Raw genomic sequence first — 19,302 nt, 5'->3', positions numbered from 1 at the left:
TGAGGTAATGAGTCGGAAGATTGTGCCTCCCTATTCCCTTCCAGCTGTTGCACTTTTATAATCATTCCCTGCATATCTGTAGGACCTTTTGTAACCGAAAGGATCCGGAAACACTTCACATATAGGAGGACACCTGTGTTCCTCACCACTGAAGTGCAGCCCCCAGCAGTGCCATCAGGTGGCGGGTATCGGTAAAGTCTGCTCCGAGTAGCTCCTCCCCAGAGCAGCTCCTCCTGGTTCTGTAGCAGTAAGCGACCGAGGGAGCATGTAGCGAGCTGGCTGGGCCAGGACTGGAGTGACGGCTACTGTTTCCTCGAGGTACGTTCCACAGCAGGGACTCGAACTGGCAAACTATCAGTTACTTATTGAGGGCTTCCCCAGCCGTAAGGTGGAAGAGGACACTGAGAGAGAATGGCTCTGACCCATGCTTCACCGACCAAGTGGCCACGACTTCCTTTTAAGGTCTAATCTGAAGGATGGCAGCTCCTGCGGTACTGTGTCCCTGGTTTCCATAGTGGGACATTGGTTTGGAAATTGTGATCCAGAGGGTAGAGAGCCACCTACTGGTCCACCAGCGCCACTTCAGCAGCAGCCTATAGTTCCTTGGAGTTTTCCCATGCCGGTGCTGACGAGGCCCAGCCTTGCTTAGCATCAGAAGTCTGATGAGATTAGGCTACAAGATGGTAATTCTGCTACCATTAAGGAAAAGAACACTGTTTTAATTTTGTGGCTGAAAAGATGTTTTTTTGCATTTTGCTTCCCAGTTAGAGTGCAAGGCAACTACTCCACACATCTCAAAACGTCACAGCAGTCACTATTGGTTTTTTCTTCTGAAGATCAAAACCAAGAGATTTCCTCCTGAATTTTATGCAGTTTCTATTGTGAGCAAAAACTGTTCCTGCAAGTGAGCAAAATAACAGTTTTCAGGAGAATACTGGGGGAAATAACTGCGACAGCCTCTTATTTTGTAGACCAGGGTCTGCTGCCTTTAATGGGGAAGTGGGATAACCACGGGCACAGCGCTGGCCCTCAGGTGGGGCCGAGCCTCAGTGTGCTGCTGAGGCATGTCTGCGTTGCAAACAAGAAACCACACTGGCCTCGGAGGAAGCAGCTGTCAGTGCGGCGACACTCCCCGTCAGCGGCCTGCTCTTGTAACGATGTTCCTGTCACGGCTTCCTGAGCACTGAAAGCGGTGCATGTTGTTGTCGTACTGTACCTACAGCAAAAATCTTAATCCTAAAATGTGTTGAATGTAACCAAAACAGAAACAAAAATGCCAGTAGGCAACCTTTTCTGCGTTACCTAATGAAATCACCTTTGTGTAACAGATTGGTAAATGACACTGCTCGTAAGAGTAGAGCTGAGAATTCCACTCCGGACTTGTACAATCTGACCTCCTTCAAGTTCTCCCTTAATTCAGATAGTGAAGGAATCTCTCACTCCTCCCCCTGATCTGCTGTGCAGTGGGGCTGCTCTGGAGTGGGGGATGAAGTGGGTCACCTTGGGATCCTTAGAGAATGGAAGTTCTATATACAATATAAATGCAACTGGTTAGTTAATTTGAATGAAATCACTGTATGTATGTTCTTCCCGTTATACTTTTCAATGATACTTCCCACTGTGGGACTGCGGAGAGAGATCAGGGCTGCTGCACCTCTTACTTGCTGGAGAAACTACCTGATTGCCTGTCTCGGGGTGTCCTGGGGAAGGCCAGGGTTCCAGGGTTGCTGGTTGAGGTTGACCTGCCTCCTTCACTCTGACGCACCCGTGGGTAGAAAAGACCCTTTGCCCAAGCCCACGTGTTTCAGCGTTATTTTTTACTCTGGGAAGCGGAGCCATTTTATTGTATTGTTTTTGTTTTGTGTTTATTATATAGTTCTTCTGTTGTAAAGCATGGCGCAGTGTTTCTAACCGTATAAAATAGTCGTTATATAAAACAATAGTTGGAGGTTGAGGTATTTTGAACCTTTCTGGGTGAGAGAGCACTCCCAAAAAAGTTTGGATTTCTTCATGAGATCCTGAAAACTCAAACAGCCTTCACTTCTTTACACTTTTCTTCACACAAAGAGTTGTGGGAGTCTGGAACAAGCAGCCCAGTCAAGTCTGTTCCCTGACTTCTTTTAAGGAATGGCTGGATAGCATCCTCGGATAAACGAGCTGCTAAAAACAAATGAGCCAGCTGGGCTGATTGGCCTCAACTCATTTGTAAATGTTGTTCTTATGTTCATGTGACTTTGCTCCCTGCGAGCAGCTGCAGTGCTCTGGAGGGAACTGAGAATACTCTGTGAGCGCAGGCAGCTCTGCTGGACCCGGTGTCGAGGTCAGAGGCGCAGGGGCTGTGTGGCACGATGGAGGGGCCGTTCCTTTCTCTGCCAGATGTGGCTGCGCTACACTGATTACCATAAACTGATTCTGCCAGCGCCCTGAGGAAAAGCACATTTCCCTTGGCTTTAATGAGAGGCAATACATGTGTAAAAAGCCAGTTGATTTATGTATTTCTTTCCCTTAAAAAAAAACATAGGCGATGAAGCATTGAAAACGGGGACTTGCAAGTGACCCAGTTCTTTCCGTGTCCTGAATTTCTGGGAAACGCACCGCCTCCGCGATGTGTGAGGGAGACGTGACCCAGGACTGGTTTCCCTGGGGGCCAGAGTGCTGAAGGAGCGCTCGGCTGCAGAGGCTCGGGGAGCCCTAGCTGTTGTGATCTCCACTGCTCTGTGTGCGTCTGGGCTGGGGGTGGAGTACTGGAGGAGGATGTGTGTATGTGTGGGGAGTTATAAATGATGCTTCTCTACTGATGGGATATATAGGCCTCATTATGCAAAGGCCTTTTAACAGAGCTGGCTCTGTTATTGTGTCGAAGTGAAGCATGATGTCTGTCTGCTGACATTCAGTGCCATGTGATTCCCCTCTTTTGTGTTTCTGGGGAGCGTAGCCTGTCCAGACAGCTGGGGATGTGGAGAGCTCTGGCTGTGTTAGCAGAGCTCCCTGTTTTCACCCGGTGAGACCCTTTGCTCAGCAGTGTGCAGGCTGAGACCTGTAGGCGAGGACTGCGGTGGAAGCCATGCACAGCTGTGTGCGCCATCCATCTGGCAAGACACGGGCTGTGAGCATCGTCCTGCTGCCACCAGAACTGCCCAGGCAGGGGCAAGAGGGGGGCTGAATACTGCCCAGGCTGGGTGGGCTTGAATGAGCCAGGGTATCTTCATCCAGGGAAGCACGGACTCGCTGTCCGTGAACGCGTCCCTGACTCCGATCTCTTACTCAGCTGCAGACGGAGCTCCCAAAGGAGGAGGCCTGTAGTGGCTTCAGAAAGACAAAGGTTCAGGAATCGAATGGAGTCGTTTTGTGCAGTTTTGCTGGGGGGTATCATTGTGTCACAGCTCGTGCTGTTCAGAGCTTGGATGTGGTAATTATGAAAACTGAGTTAAAGCTCAAATTAATTTTAGGCGTAGAGGGAATAATTACAGTACTGTACCAGTCTGTATGAGTCTGAACTGCATCTAAATTGGTCTCTTCCCTCTGATAAGCGGCTGGTATGTTTCTTCAATTGTTACCTGTCAGGAGTTTTATTTTCTTCTATTTTTAAAACCAGGATTTTGACTTCTCAAAAGAGGCAGGGTGCTCATTTTAAAACAGAAGTTTTAATTTATTGTATTTGGTGTCAAAGGCGCTCTGCTGCAATAACTGGGTGTCAGGAAACCCCAGAATGCACAAAAGACAAGCACGTAGAGCTTGATCCTACTTGGAAATAATGTCTTCAAGATAAAAACGTCTGCAAAATTCAAGAATCAGTGGTACATATCAGTAATGGTAATATTCATTGAGTGTGTTACTATGTTATGCGGTTTCACTGTTTTTTAGCCTCAGTTAATGTTACCAAACAAATTGATATCCTGGACACCAACGCGTGTGATAGATCGGCAGAAGTATCCTCTGTGACCTCTCTTATTTCTCCAGGTTCTGCTATGTTAGACAGAACGCACACTTTATTGCAGCAGGACTGCTCTCATTATAAAAAAATCAATAAAAGGTTTTTTATTTATTGGCCTAAAAAACGAATCCCCTGTAATGATTCTCTATGGCAGATTAAGCAGCGTGTGTGCTCTGTCCTATTTTGATTCAGTATCACAGTAAATATGTAATATGAAATAAAGCCCAGGCTACTCTGGGACTGCTGTTTGCTGAAAATCTTAAGGGTAATGAAATAGAACTTGGACATGAAATATTGAAATAGAACTTTTCACTTTATTAAATAAAAATCACACTGCTTGTGCTCCTCCCCTCCACAAAGAAAATCGAAGACTAAAATGAGATTTTATTAAGGACTGCAGTGTTACAGCAGGCACAAGTTTTAATGTATTGCTTCTAATAAAAATCGCAAAGGACACTCTGAGAAAGCATTTGCTGTGTCAGGCTTCTGACACAGTTGTAGGTATCTGGCATGTTTCTGGTGGCCTCCTGATTTCAAAGTGCAGGATCTACCTGCCGCTGGTTTATCAATGATTAACTGAGGAAAGGTAGGAGCACGGTTGAGCTGTAAATTCCCTGTGAACCTTATCATGGACAGGTGCTTTTTCACTAGCAGGCAGATATGGTTTCTACCACAGGCCCCCTCTCAAGCGCCCACAAGATTGATTGGCCTGATCTTAACTTTCTGATCTTGCGCCAGAGTGTTTCATGTTTCTGTCTCTCTAAGGCAGGGGAGTCCTGTCCTGGTCTTTGAGGGTTTGGTGTCTGCAGGGTTCCTTGGCCTTTTTAAAGCGCCAGCACCTGAAGAGATGAGGGAAGTTGAACCAGTCGTGAGCTGAGCTGGAATGAAAACCCGATGCCCGCGCACGCCGGCCCCCCAGCCCTCTCCTGCTGTGGGGGAGCTGGTATGGGAACAGAGAGGAGGCCATTCGGCCCATCCTGTCTCTCTGGTAGTTAGTAGCTAATTGTTCCAAGGATCTCATCCAGCCATTTCCTGACATAAGAGAGGATATTGGAACTCAGGAAGTCAGGAACAGTGTTAGCTTGTTCCATTCCTCCACAACCCTTTAGGTAAAGAAGTTCCTCCTGTTCTCCTCCTGTCGAAATACACTCCAAGCATTGTCCTCTTCTTGCGTCTGCTTGCACTGTAAGCTTTTGGTTTCCTTTAAGGAATTGAGAACAGGAATCCTGTCTCATCCCCTTCAGGCCAGAAGTCACCTGTTTAAATAGACCTTTCAGACAAGGATGTCCAAGTTAAAAGGTAAGCACAAATCTGACTCTCCAGAGAGGATGAAAAGAAGCACTGTGAAAAGGTACACTACTCTTTAGAGCTGCCTGGCAGTGAAGCCATGCTTAGCTTGGTCAGGGAAATGGAACTGGTTTCACACCCCATTAACGTTCACTGTGGACTCCCAGGCGTCCACTGACAAAATCTCAGAACCACAGATCCACACAGTTGGACTGAAGTGTCTTTCTGGATCTGTGATGAGGCAAACACCCCTTCGTTTGGCTCGTGGTTGTGACCTTCTGACTAGTTTCAATTTCCATTCCAATCCTGGTAGGCTCACTTTCCATCATGTTTATTGTTATTTTGCATCTGGCATCGTAAACCATCCTTTTCACATTACGTTTGGCTGACACTGCTAATTATGGTCTGAATCTGACTGGAAGTTGGAGAGCTTCTCCCAAATGTGTTTTATAATTGAGGTGTTTTTCACTGTATTAATCCAAAAATTAAAGCCACCGTGAATCTTAATTGAGTCCAAGAAGGAGGCATAACTTTTTTTGGGGAAAGAAGAAGGGGTAGGTTGATTTGAAAGAAACAGTTTTCCTGTAAAATATATAATTTGCAAGTCTTTAACCATCACAGCTGTGTTGTGTGTTTTGCAAGGTGAAGAATCTGTTTTAAATTGCTTTCTGCTCACATTCGGGCAGTTAAACCGACACAATATGCAAGGTAATATACACACTTTCCAGATCAAAGGGCCAGTGTCTTTTCCAGTTTCAGTCCAGTATCTTGTTCACAGCCAGACACTAAAATGGTGAGCCTTGTTATAGCAAAGTAGTTGCTTTCTAGCTCTGTGTAAGTTATGATGGGAGATCTGTGTGTTTGTTAAATAAAGACAATTTGATTCAAACCATTTGAACTGCAAAGACGGAGAAGATGAAGTGAAATGGCTGAGCTCCTGCAGTGAGAGCAGTAACACTCCCTCCTAGTGCACACTGTACTGTAAATACAAGAGCCTGTCTTCTTCTGCTCGGTCAGCTGCTCAGGGAAGAAGAAAGAAAATCAGCCTTGGTTTTTATCTGCCTTTCCCCAGCCTATTGAAAAGTCCCGGCTAGATGGGACTTCCCTGCGGATTCCCAGCCGATGCCTGCTGCTGCTGTAGCAGTATTCGCACCTCAGACCCTTGGCGTGCGATTCCCATCATTCCAGGGCTGAGCTGCTGCAGGGCAGCGGTGGGGAGCACAGCTGTGCTCGTCTGCGCCGCGCCGCAGTGCAGATGTGCGCCTCTCGCAGTTCAGGGGCCTCCTAGACGTCGCTGTGAAGGCTGGTGAGCAAGGGGCACGCCACAGCTCCCAGCTCCCGCTTTCTTACTCTGGAAACCTGTCACAAAGTCCTGGATGTCATTGCTGGTTTTATGGAGCTGCCTGCACTCAGCGTAAGCCTCCCAGGGCACGGTTTTAAGTTATTCCAGCTTTTGCTTTGGAGGTAATTAGTTTTACCTGAGCACGGGGAATGTAGGATGCTTCTCATTAAGTTTAAGTGGGACTGATTAGGACAGCGTGCCGCGGTTGAGAGAGAGCACCACCCCCGGCCTCTCGTGAGCTGCGGCGAACGTGAGGCGGCTCAGGCGGGCAGTTCTCGAGAGAGGCTCGTCGGCGTGCCCCACATGGACGCCCGCAGTTTGAAAGGACGCCAAATCAGGCGCGTTACTTTCCGGGCTGAGGCTGGCTGGCTGGCTGGCTGGCTGGCTGTGGCCGCAGGTCAGCGTGCAGTTCGCGCCGGCTCCGCTCTGGCTTGTTGGCGAGCCGGCGGTGTTAATATGCGACAAAGCGCAGGAAGAAAGGTCTTTCTTCTCGTGTGGGGAACACTGAAAGTCAGTTGTTCTCACTCTGCAAGCGAGGCATTTCTTTTTACACCCCTTTTCCTTTTTGTTATTGTAATGAGGGTGCGGGGAGAAGGGAAATGGCCGTCCAATTAAGTGTCTGTTTCTGTCTGCAGAGGGGGAAACCTAATTCCAGTGACAAGGATGCCAGCATTGAAAGCTTAGACTGCAAGCCCGGCTTTGCCTGCCTTCACAATGAAGGAGCTGTCACGGCCGCACACAGAGGCTGCCTATTCTAGTGGGCCCCGTTGCCAGGAGAAACCTGTTGCCACGGCAACCAGCTACTCCCAGCGCATGCTAACCGGGGCCTGTGTCAGGTGGCTGGGCTCGGTGCTGGGGCTTTCCTGATTCCCGACTTACCCCCCGCAGGGGGCTGGAGCTCTGTGTTCTCGCGAAAATGAGCCCGGCAGCCCTTTCCCAGGATCGCGCAGAATCCCGCCCCGCGGGTGCCTGTTGGCTCATAACAAAATCTGCTCCTCCTGGCAAATCGTAGCTTCAGAATAAGAACCGGTAACTTCTTATTTTTCACGGCGGATGTACAGATTTGCGAGCACTGCACAGCCTCGTCGTCTTGGCAAGCCTTCAGATATAAGGAGGGGAAATAACCACCCCATGAATAAATCTTGCTTCATGTGAGCGTTTGTCTTGGGTTTCAGGTGAAATGATCTATGGGAGTGAGGCAGTGTATAGTTCGTAGGCAGTAGGTGGTAAATTATATTCTAAACATACCTGTCAACAGAACTTTTACAAAAGGGTGCAGACAAAATTCAGTTTGCATTAAGAGCACAAAATCTGCCACCAGGCTCCCTGTGCTTAGATTCGAGATCTATTTTAACTTCTAAATGCCCTTTTTAAGCCCTTAAATGACTCATTGCAGAGATATTCTGTTCAAAGTCTTGTGGTTGTTTCATACTATCCTTATTCACAGATTTGTCATTACAAATTCAAGCAGATCTCCCTAGGCTACACAAAATAATTTATTCATTTAAAACAAATTTTTTTGAGATTTCAAAATGGATCAGAAAACAAAGTTTTTACATAAACCAGCATAGGATCAGGACGTCTGCAAATATTTTATATCCAGTTCAGTTTGTCTGTTTGTCCTTGAGAGAATGGCCGGTTAGATGTTTTTCATTGGAGCAATTTGCAGTAGTCATGTGCTGACTTACAGTATGATAGTTCAGAGTGAGCAATGCTGGATGCATCACTATCGCAGACGAACTCCACTGAAAACACTAATCTCTCCGACAGAATGCACTCATTGAGGTGCACTAAAAACCAAGAACAGGAGGGACTTCTTTACGCAAAGAATTGTGGGAGTCTGGAACAAGCCACCTAGCCTGGCTGTTGAAGCCGAATTCCTAGTTTTTTTTGTTTCAGGAATTGGCTGGTCGAGATCCTTGGGTGTGCCGAATGGTTCCCCCTCGTTTGTAACTGTTTTCTGGATTAATGCCTGCGGCAGCCGATCATTTCTGGGGCAGGTTTGGATTTAAAAGGTGACTTTGAGAAACCCCAGTGCCTGTGGTTCCTGTTGCACTGTGTTTGGCCAGTACAGTAGGCTCTTGCTATGCATGACCATTGGCGTATGTTGAGTGTGCCAGAGACCTGCGGGCTCCTAGCTGTGGCCGGGAGGATATGTCCTCCAAAGAGCGACATCATCTTCACAGAGGAATTCTTCTATGAAATGAAATTTTTGAACGTTGTCCTGAAGCTGCCCTGACATTGCTGAGCCAGGCTGCAGAAATGTCCTGCTGTGTTTTGTCCTGTTTTTCAAGTAAAACTCATACTATCCAGCAGCTACCCTGTAATTAGTTGTCAGGCTGGTAACAACCTGACTAGGTGCAGATCTTTAATCTTACCGATTTAGAATCTCTGTACTCGGCCAGCCCGCTGTGTCATTAATCACAACAGAAAAGATCGAGGTTGTTATTTCAGGACCGTCTTCCCCTAAAATATCCCCTCTCTCCTGGTGCTGCACAGAGACCCAGTCCTGCCTGGACAAGGTGGCGATGTATTGATCGATCGGTCTGTCATGTTCGCACACTGTGGATCGAAGAGCGTTTCATGGTGGGACGTGCGCAGCTCTGCCGTCTGGCCATAAACATACATCCCTGTGTTACAGGAATACGGGGCCGTGTTTCTGAGATCATTAAGAATGGTGTAAGGTGACACACTGATTGGGACCTTTCATTCGAGCTATCTTTAAACTGGACTGAAACAGTTACCATCGATCACGGGTCGAATAAGAGGCCCAAGTCTGTTTGCGCTTGAAGTTTCAGAGACAAACCACGGCTTTATTTTTAGCTCCGTGGTGAGGCCGTGACAGTGTGGGGCAGTGTGTTCTTTCGAGCATTAGTGAGGTGGGGCAGGTGCACGTGGTGCGTTTGCGCGGCAGCGGCCCGGTCTGCGGGGGGTCCCAGGCCTCGCGGAGCCGAGCGTGCGGCGCGGGCGGACCCCGAGGCGCAGGCCGCTTGCGAGCGGTGTGCTGTGTGCGCGCCTGTGTGGGCTGGCAGAAAGCTGGAGCTGCCCCCTGCCCACGGCAGGTCTGCTGCGGTCAGCCCGCGCCGTCTGGGCGGGGGCTCGAGAGCTGCCTGAATATTAGACAGCTGGGGGCTGCAGGGAGGACTTGCGATCAGGGCTTGGTGCAATTTTCTTCTTCCACCCCTGCAGCCATAGAAGCTATTTCTGGAACCCAGACTACTGGGTGATGAGAAACAGAGTGAAAAGACTAGCTCGTGATCAGCCTGCTTTATTTCCTTCCTTTTGACAACCAGTCTTATTCAGCTGACAAAAAAAAGCAGATCTGACTCTTTTGGAAAGGGAGACTTCCTCACCTGCTCACTGCTGTGGGAGACGTGAAGCGATACCAGGTTTGTCTTACAGTAAATCTAAATATAGCAGCTGTCACTGGAACCAGCCAGGCTCACTGGACCCACTTGCTTCCAGATGAACATGGGCAGCTTTATGCCATTAATATTTTATTTACATGCGGCATCATTAGTTCAGCTGGTTTGAAAAGAAATTTTCTCCTTTTTTGAGCTTACTGGAGCCCAGCTCAATTCTGCAGGTGCACCAAATGCACAGAAATGCAGTTTCACTGCACTTCCCTGTAGTTTCCACTTGTGTTCTCAGACTTTATCAGCGCCTTCGAGGATTTTGAATACTTGTAGTCTCTGTTCAAGACAGCAGAGGTTCTGTTCCTTCAGCCTGTCAGTGTAGGACACTCCCTTAAACCCCAGAATGGGTCCAGATGTGTTCCTCTGGACTGATTAGAGAGCAGCAAGATCTTTTTTTGTAACGTTGTGACTGAAATTGTTCACAGGCCATACTGGTGGTGACATAACATCACTTGATTTAAATTCTACACTTTTAACTATATATCCTAACATTGTTTATGTAATTGTTTCCCCACATTGTCTAAGAGATGTAAATGATGTGTCAATACAAACACCTTAGTCTTTTTCATAAGTAGCCTCTTCTAGCTCAGCATATTCTATTTTGTATTTAAAATGTTTTGTTTTTTCCTTCCTGCAAGCAATCAACTGGTGGCCCAGTTGTGATTTTTGTCTAAATCTTTTTAATTCAGTTTGTTGCATCTGCAGTGTTAGCTGATCCTTGTAATTTGCTATCATCTGCAATCTTGACAGGTTTTGCTAGCTATACTGGAAGCTTGATCGCTGAAATAACTAAAGAAGAGCAGAAGTCCCAGTAGCTTAGCATGGTGGTGCAGTGGTCAGCATTGCTGCCTCGCAGCTCTGGGCCCCGTGTTCAATTCCAGACCTGGGGTGCTGTCTGTGTGGAGTTTGCATGTTCCTCCACAAAGACTGTGGAGGAGGAATCCTAGTACTGATCCCTGAGGCACTCCATTTATTACATCACCCCAGTGGGCACTGACGGATTCTTCCAATGCAAACCTGAACGAAGAAGAGTGAAAGAATGAAAGGAAGACTAGGAGAATAATCTAATTTTCTGGTCTAGCTTTTTCAAAATAGCTTTTCATAGAGCTCCTCTCCATGTGAACCTTTTCTATCATGAGCAGATTTTATTTTTTACTTTCTTCATTCACATTGTGAGAAGCATCAGCTTTGAGCCAGTTTAAAGTGCCTTGTTCTGCAGCCATTAGTGAGATTTACAGAAGCATTTCTGGTTTTCAAATTGGTCATTTTGAACCACGGTACATGACCTTAAACCTTCTGTGTGATTTTCTGCTCCAGTTTAGCATTGTACTTCCCTTTAGCAAGAATTGGCTCGACTATTTGGCTGGACTGATATGAGGTTTGTTATTGTTTGGAATTAGCATAGGGCTGGTCTGCTGTCTTTGGACATTAATGGAAAAAATATTCAGATATTCTTTATCAACTTTTTCCAGTCCTCACCCTGAGAAAGGAAACTCCGTATTTGAAGATATCAGGGGAAAAGTCAGTTTCAGGAAGCTTAAATTGTGTTTTTAGGAGGTCGCCACCCTACATTTGCTGTGAAGAGTGTAAATTTGAGCCAGGTTATGTGCAAAAGCAAGGATCAAGTGACAGGGGCAGGAAATGTTTGATGGGTTTTGATGGCTGATGGGTATTACGGACTAAATTAAGTCGATTTTGAAGATGGAGTGCAGTGAATGTGACTCCAGTTCCAGAGCAGTGCTGTTTGTTTCCCCACCTGTAAACGTGAAGATGACTTATTTACAAGGAAGCATGAATACAAGTTTCTCCATACTTGACAATTCCATCAGTTGTGATGAACCCACAAGTTGCCACTGAGCAGCCCAGTAGCGAAGTCAAAAGTTAAAATCTGGTAAAGAATCAGACACCTATTGTTCCTGCAGCTGCAGTGTTTTATCAATGTTTTCAAAGCCAAACTATATACATAATTAAATGATAAAGCACTTCACATTAAGACTGTTAATTCCACACTTCAGATCAAAGAAAAGGTATAGAGTAGACCAGCAGTGGTCTGGTTAGATCTGTCTGGTCAGGATGTTTGCTATACAGTTACGCTGTTTCTGTGCCCCGAAGAGCTTTTTATCAGTGTTATCCTATATAAACGTAAAGTAAATTTTCATATGTGAGACCAGTTTGTTTCAAGAACTTCAGTTTTATTGCAGTAATATAGATGTCATCTACATCAGAACAAGATCTTTGTTTTAAAAGTTTTTTTAAATAAAATTCAAGCAAAAGCTTCAGAGATGTTAACTTTCTTAACAGGACGACTGCTGTCTTGGCTAGTCACACTGAGCTGCTGCACTGTGGAGAATTCCCACTGATTTTTCAATTGGAAAGCCAGCAGCCCACTGACACTTCAGCCCTTTTCCTACTGCTGTCCCCAGAATCCGGATTTGTTTTTGTCAGGTAGCAAATAATAATAGTTTTGTTATGTGGGGGATAAGACTACAGGAATAGTTGTTAATGATGCTGCTGTTCTGTGTGAGATATCTTTTGTTCTAAGGCAACACGCAAGAAATGAATAAACCTCGTTCTCCCCTCTTGCTGTACAGCAGTTTTTGCTGTGAACCGGGATGTAAAAGAACAGCTGGCAATTCCCATGGGAATGGGTTTGTGATAAACATGGCAGGCGTTGTTAAAAGAGGCGCCCCACTGCAGGAGCTGTATTTCGGTCATGAAGGCATCGACCAGGAAAGGGCACGGAGCTGTGTGGTGCTCTAACGCTGGGGTACGGCTGCCCGGAGCGCTCCCTGGGCTGGTCTCTCACTGGGCCGCAGCACAGCGAAACCAGATCCCCGTTGTAAAAGTAAGAGGAGGGCCGAACGACCCGGCACAGGGTCCGGTGACACACTCGTGTTTCAGCCCCGGTGAGGTGCGGAGTCTGTGACCCCGGTGTCACTGGGAGAGAGGAAACCCAGGAGCAGGCGACACGCGGAATAGTGGGGGAGTGTCTCACGGGACTCGGCAACATCTGACTCGGGTTGGCAGGCAGAGTTTAAATCCCGCTAGAGTGGATTTGAGTGGAGTTAACCCATGTTAAAATATTTCTGATGTAAGTGACAGTGCTGTGTACGGGTTGATCTGGTTCTTTTTCTTCAAGAAATTCTTGAGGCAAATGTTTTTATTTTTACTGACTTGGTCATTAGAAGTTTTCTTGCGTGGACTCCTGTTCCAGGTTCCCTCAGCTGTTCGAGTCACAGTTGATTACTGAGGATGTGCTGAGTGTCCTTTCTTTTTCTGTGCCTGGAACAGATGCCCTCTTCATCGGAGGGATCCTTTGCATTCCTGACATTCCACAGCTACCTGGGAATGCTGCCCCTGCTGCTCTGTCAGGATATTTATAGTCTGCAAACACAGATGCAGTTGTTTTAGTCTGTTCTCTTTCTGAAGAGACTCCCCCTCCGTGACTGAGCAGAGAAATCTCACCGCCTTTCAGCTGTACAGTCGTCTTTGAGTAGCTGCTTTCGGGCAAAGGCAGTTTTTACAACAAGCCTCTTCTTTCTTTCTAATCATGTCTGTTTTTACTTTTTCCCCGTTTTTTATTTGTATGGCGAGCTGACCTCGAAAGCACCAGCTGATCCCATGATCTGTTTTTCTCAAATCGGGTCACTCCTGGTAGTGCAATGCGAAATGTATGTGAAAATAAATGTGCCGAGACGGGATCATTTTTGATTCATAAAAATGTACGTCGGTACCAGATTTAGATGCATAAATGCTGTTGTTCAAAACAGGACGTGGGAGGAAGGTTTGAAGACTCTGCACTGCTTGAGTTTACTCCCCCTCAGTTGCACATGTAATCCAGATCCGGTCAAGTTTATCGGAAAAAAAAAAAGAAGTAAAACCCCCCTGTTAACACCTAAGTCTTCAGTTTGCTTAAAAGCAGAACTACGAATTAAAAACAGGTGCTCATTTGGCTTCCAGTATGTTTTTAAGAAACTATGAAGAACCGACAAGTTCTGTCTCCCATGGAAATGCGGACCACTGCTGGAGGTAGCTTCTTTATTTCAATTCCGGCGTCTGAGGCCTTGTGCCTCTTACTGAAGTTTTGTGTCTGTGACCCTGAGCTCCGTAGTCAGCCGTTGCTCCAGGACAGAGGCAGACAGCACTGTGCAGCCCCTCTGGGGGCCTGGCTCTGCTCTTCGCACTGGCAGGGCAGGGCTAGGCGCTGTGTCTGCTGGCAGTGCCCTGGCGCTGCGTGCCAGAGTGCGGCGCCAGGCGCTCTGGGCGGGGCGGCCTCTCCTGAGCACACAGCTGTCGGGCCGTCTGCGGCGCGAACGAGGGAGGAGCGGCGCGAGATGGAGCCAGCTGCACTGCCGCTCGGGTCTGACACTAAGGGCAGGAAGCCGTCTGCTCTGTCTGGTCCCCCGCCTTCGGAGGCCTGCCGTCGTGACGGGAAGCTCGAACGTGGTCGGAGAAGGAGCCCAGGTGGCGCCTAGCAGAAGCAGCACTTGGATAGCACAGGGTGTCATCCGCGGTTTCCCAGCATGCCTTCCCGTGAACCACAGCAGCCCACGGTCTGGCACACACGCCCTCGGAAGGGTACCGCTGCAGTGTCAGGGCACTGATTGTCTTTCCCTTGCTTGCGGGTGAGCTGCTGTCTGTGCACAAACCGTTCAGGACTTTGGCAGTCTTCTGCAAAGTCTTTTTCACAGGGAGCCACATTTACATGAGCAACCCATGCAAACTGCACTGAGCCGTTTGGTAGCCGGCCCTTTGTGCAGCATGCAGGGCATGAAGTTATATGGCTCTGTTCTCCTCCTGGTTGAGTCCAGTCCTGTGATTTCAAGAAGTCTGGAACTCCAGACGGGGGCTTTTGCTGGATGAGTCACTGGAGAACAGTCACTGCTTTTTTTTCCAGTGCCCTTTCATAAAATCCCCCGGGTGACATCACAACGTTACACTAGGCATCATTTCTGTCCCAGTCTGAAATAAACAGTGTTTCCACAATTAGGAAGTAAGAACGCTTCTTCTCTTCAGACTTCACAGATGACTCGAGAGGAAGTTCAGAAGGTCAGTGTTTATTCACAGTGCAGAGTGACACAAGGCCAGGCTCAGGGTGATGATAAAACCAGTACAGTGTATCAAGAGGTCGGGTTCAGAGTGACGACAAGCCCTGTGATTAGCTTGTCCGTTTTAGATTGTCTTCTAAATAGGTTGCACTGTCATTTCTGGCTTTAGTGACCACTCTCTTTATGTATAGATTTATTTTTAATGGCCTTCTTTTTTTGTACTCTGGGCAGTAGATGGTAATGGAATTAAAAGTTAATTTCACAAATCAGTTTCCCACCCGAGTCCTCCCCATCCAAACGAGTTGTGTGGGAAATTCAGTTGTGTTACTCCATGTATAGTTATTTCTGTTGTTAATCCTATCAGTTCTCAAAGCGTGCCACCATGCTGCCTGTTGACCATTACAAGTTCATTCAAGCAATGTTTCTGAGAGATATGGTTCAATGTACACCTCCACAATTACTTGAGAGTTAAAAGCATGCTGGATAAATTTCGGACAAGACCTCTGCTGTAAACGGTATGAAAACTGGCTGGTGATGTTTCATCTGCGAGTATAACAGGGAATTTCAGTCGGTTGTCTCATTGTACTCCTTTTTATTTTGGGATTCCCCGAAAGCTGAAAAGAGTTGAGATACATCAGCCTCCGCAAGGAGTTGCCATATGATTGAAAGTGTTGAAATCCATCTCTGAGGAATTAGCTAGTAAGTTACAGATAAATGGGAGCTTTTCCTCATTTCCTGTATTTCCAGTAGCATGGAGTGGTAGGAAAAGAACCGTTCCAATACAGTTTCATAATGAGCTATAAAAAGCTGAATCTGTCCGATACTAAATTCATGTCCTCAAAGTCTCTTTGCTACAAACCCTCTCTTGTCTGCCTTGGCCCTTTCTGAAAATAAGGCTTGGCGTGTCACAGCATTGTAGAGGATGCAAGAAGTCACAGCGTTTAGGTTTGAAATTAGTTTTAAATTGAGATGAAAAAGGCCATTACAGGGCACAATGCCTGTTTCTGATCATGTTATCCCCACCTTTCAGTTATTTCTGAAATATCACATAAAACAGGTGGCTGTTTAAAATGCACTCATGCTGGATGAGGAATGAACCCAGGTCAGGTTTACACAACACAAACACTGGCTTCTGCCCCTTCTCCATGATCTTCCAGCAACGGCTCACGTGCGTGTTATCTTTCAGGGGGATAAGAATGCCGGCTTTGATGTTCTCTACCACAACATGAAACATGGGCAGATCGCCACCAAGGAGCTGGCGGAGTTCGTCCGCGAGAGGTAAGAGGCCGGCTGTGTAACCGAGGTGGCAGAATGAGCGTGGGAGAGGTGACGGAGAGAAACGAGGGAGTCTTTTTGGCACGAGAGAGTGCGCGTGTGTGTAGGGTGGCAGAATCAGAATTCAGAATGCAGCTGAACTGTGAGTCGGGTCACACTTTGTTTGGGAATCTTCTGTTGCTGCTGTAGCCTCTTGATACTGAAAAGCTAGAGGACCGATAACATCTGTGCTCCTTTCTCGACAAGCCAGTGCTGGTCTGAGCTGAAAGAATGTCCAGCACTCAAAGCCACAGTCTGCTCAAAGGCTGTTCTTCCCTTCTCTAATTGTTCAACAGGCGAGACAGGGACTTCTGTTTGAGCTGCGCCTGCTTGTTTTCAAATCCCCCTTATTTGCGTAAACCAAAATCCCCCAACAAAATTAGACGTATTCATTCAGGCTGCGGGTCAAAATCTCAGGGAACGAAAATGAAGAAGTGTTTCTCTGTTGAAGGTCCTCAGTTTGAACATGCAGTGCCAAGACGTGTATGGTGCGTTTTCATACTGGGACGTACTTCTCTCTAATGAGTGCCCGTTCTCGCCACAGAGTGTCATTGAAGGCCAGGATCCCACTGGAAGCCTCCGTTTACTCATCCATCCATTTTCTAGCTGATTTATCCAGTACAGGGTTGTGGGGGAGCCGAAGCCGATCCTGGCAAGCAGTGGGAGCAAGGCAGGGTACACCCTGGATGGGATGCCAGTCCCTCGCAGGGCACACAGACATACACTCACACCAGGACCGGTTTTACCATGATCCAGTTAACCTACCAGTATGTCTTGGGTCTGTGGGAGGAAATCCCTCTGGGGGCCTTAACTATAGATCTAGTGGTTTGTGTTCTGTTTGCCTGTGAAGACCATTAATTACTGTGGACCCTTTGCATCAACAAAAAGTGTTTTGTGATATTTAACCGTTACTGCTGTTTGTCAGTCTGAGCTGTGTGTTAAAATATGAGTGTTTAAAATATTTCCTCTCCCAAAAAGAGAACTGAGAGAAAGTTTAACAGTCGGGAGTTTTTTAGAAACGAGCATTTGTTGTCTGGAAATATTTATTTGACAGTAACAGTTTACTAAAAAATCTCTGTAGGTTGATGTAGAAGTTTGAAAGCACAAGTATGAACATTTTATTCTCATATACTGTAAACATTTTGAGCAAAGGGCTGTTTGGAGTAAATAAAGCCAGTTCTCAACTAGTATAAAAAACATTTTAAATTACCTCCACCAGTGTTTTATCCGAAGAGCTCTTGAATTGATTACACTTTAAATTCTGATTAAAACTGCTTTCCAGCTGTTAATTGCGTTAAAGGTGTGTTTTTTCTCATGAGTCATGATTACCCAGGGAATAGTAGGTATAATTTATAAAATCCCTTACACCAGTATATTCATTTTGAAAACACAAAATATCAAGATCTTTGCTTAGAAACTGTAGGAGGCAAATCCTTGTAACTAAAGTATCAACTTCAACCGTATCTGGTTTAACAGAAAGCAAAAAAGCCCACTTGTTCAAGATGAATGTAAAAGGCTGTTTAAATTCAGAATTCTTCAATCTTTAAACAACTTGCATATTTGATCGCTGGTAACTCTTTAACCAAGGTTTCTTTTGTTCTTACCTGACTATTCAGTTATTACAGGATTTTGAAAGATTCCTAAGTTAGTGACCCAGTTTCCAGCTTTCTTTACATTTTAATTAAAGGCCAGTCAACAGTTCTATATTACCTGTGAGCAGCTGAATTTGCCTGGCTTTCCTCCAGCTTGTAATTAAAGGCTCACGGCCTGTGTAGTCTGCCTGATTACTTCCAGCAGTAGCTTCATCTGGTTGGGTTTGGAAGGAGCCTAATTAGTTTCTCTGAAGATACTGTTGCCTAAAGAATTTCAAAACAAATCTCAAAATAATTCCACTGCATTCCCTGAGGTCTTGCAATTCTCCAGCTTTATGGGTGTCTTAAGTAATTAACTGGGAAGATGTGAAATTAATTGCATTAATTAAGTTAGTTTAACTAAAACCTGGAGGGAAAAAAAGGGAGATGGAGATGTAAAAAAGAATATTGGGTCTATTTTTGCACTTAAAAATTATGTCTTTCTACTAGGATATTTATGTCAGTGTTCCAACATCTCTATTCCGCTGAGGAATTCACAGGCTAAAGTCTGGGATTGGAATACAGAAGTAAAGGGACACTTATTCCCAACTTCAAAGCGGAGAGTGAGGTATTAGCCTTCAAGTGTTTAAAGAGGTGCTGACCACCTTACGCTTGGTAACCTGCGGTTCTGTTAACATTCCTTTAGCTCTGTCGGTAGCTGCAGAAAAACTGTTCCTGTCTTGACAAAAAAAACCATACATCCATGCAGATGAAAAAAATATATTTCTCCCTCTGTTCTAAAGAGGTTCAAGGATAGCAGGATAGGTATTAAAGTTTTATAAGTTCTGAAATTGGGTGATACATTATTTAGACATACATCCAGCTCAAAATGTCCAAGGTGTTCCATTTTTAATACAAGATGTACCAAGAGACATTTTTCATTGCTGACCAGCTGTTGAAGTTGTCCTTCCCTTAATTATTCTGAAGGCATTTCTTTGGAATCTGAGACGGTTCTGTCCTGTTTTTTTTGTTAAACCCAGTTCTTCTGGTTTCCTTGGGTACAGTACATGTAATGACACATTCTTATTGCCTTTATTGACGTGTCAGGATGACAGAATAACCTGAAGTGCTGTGATTGGCCAAAATGAAGGAGCTGATGCGCTCTGATTGGTTGTTTGTATTTTCTGCAGGGCGGCCATTGAGGAGACTTATTCAAAGTCCATGAATAAATTGGCCAAGATGGCGAGCAACAGCAGCCAGCTGGGGTGAGTAGGGCTGTCAGCTCAAACTTCCGCTTGGACGTCTACTGAACGACACAATGCCAGCTAATAAAACACACTTCTTCACTGGGGGGTTCACAACCTGAAAGGCTTGTGAGTTCAGCCCTGCA

The 19,302-nt window shown here is 46.1% G+C and overlaps 1 protein-coding gene across 1 annotated transcript in view; it reads left to right on the top strand.

Moving 5' to 3' along the window:
- fcho1 (FCH and mu domain containing endocytic adaptor 1) overlaps positions 1-19,302 on the top strand; it is a 57,929-nt gene that overhangs the window by 13,076 nt on the left and 25,551 nt on the right. Inside the window, exons 5-6 of the mRNA XM_088907391.1 lie at positions 16,214-16,305; positions 19,103-19,177. Coding sequence (XP_088763517.1) covers positions 16,214-16,305; positions 19,103-19,177 — 167 coding nt within the window. The remainder of the gene's footprint in view (positions 1-16,213; positions 16,306-19,102; positions 19,178-19,302) is intronic.

This window comes from Atractosteus spatula, chromosome 28, assembly GCF_055471065.1.
Source record: "Atractosteus spatula isolate fAtrSpa1 chromosome 28, fAtrSpa1.hap1, whole genome shotgun sequence".
NCBI lineage: Eukaryota > Metazoa > Chordata > Actinopteri > Semionotiformes > Lepisosteidae > Atractosteus > Atractosteus spatula.
The sequence above is the reverse complement of the archived record's forward strand: the minus strand, read 5'-3'. Positions and strand labels throughout refer to the sequence as shown.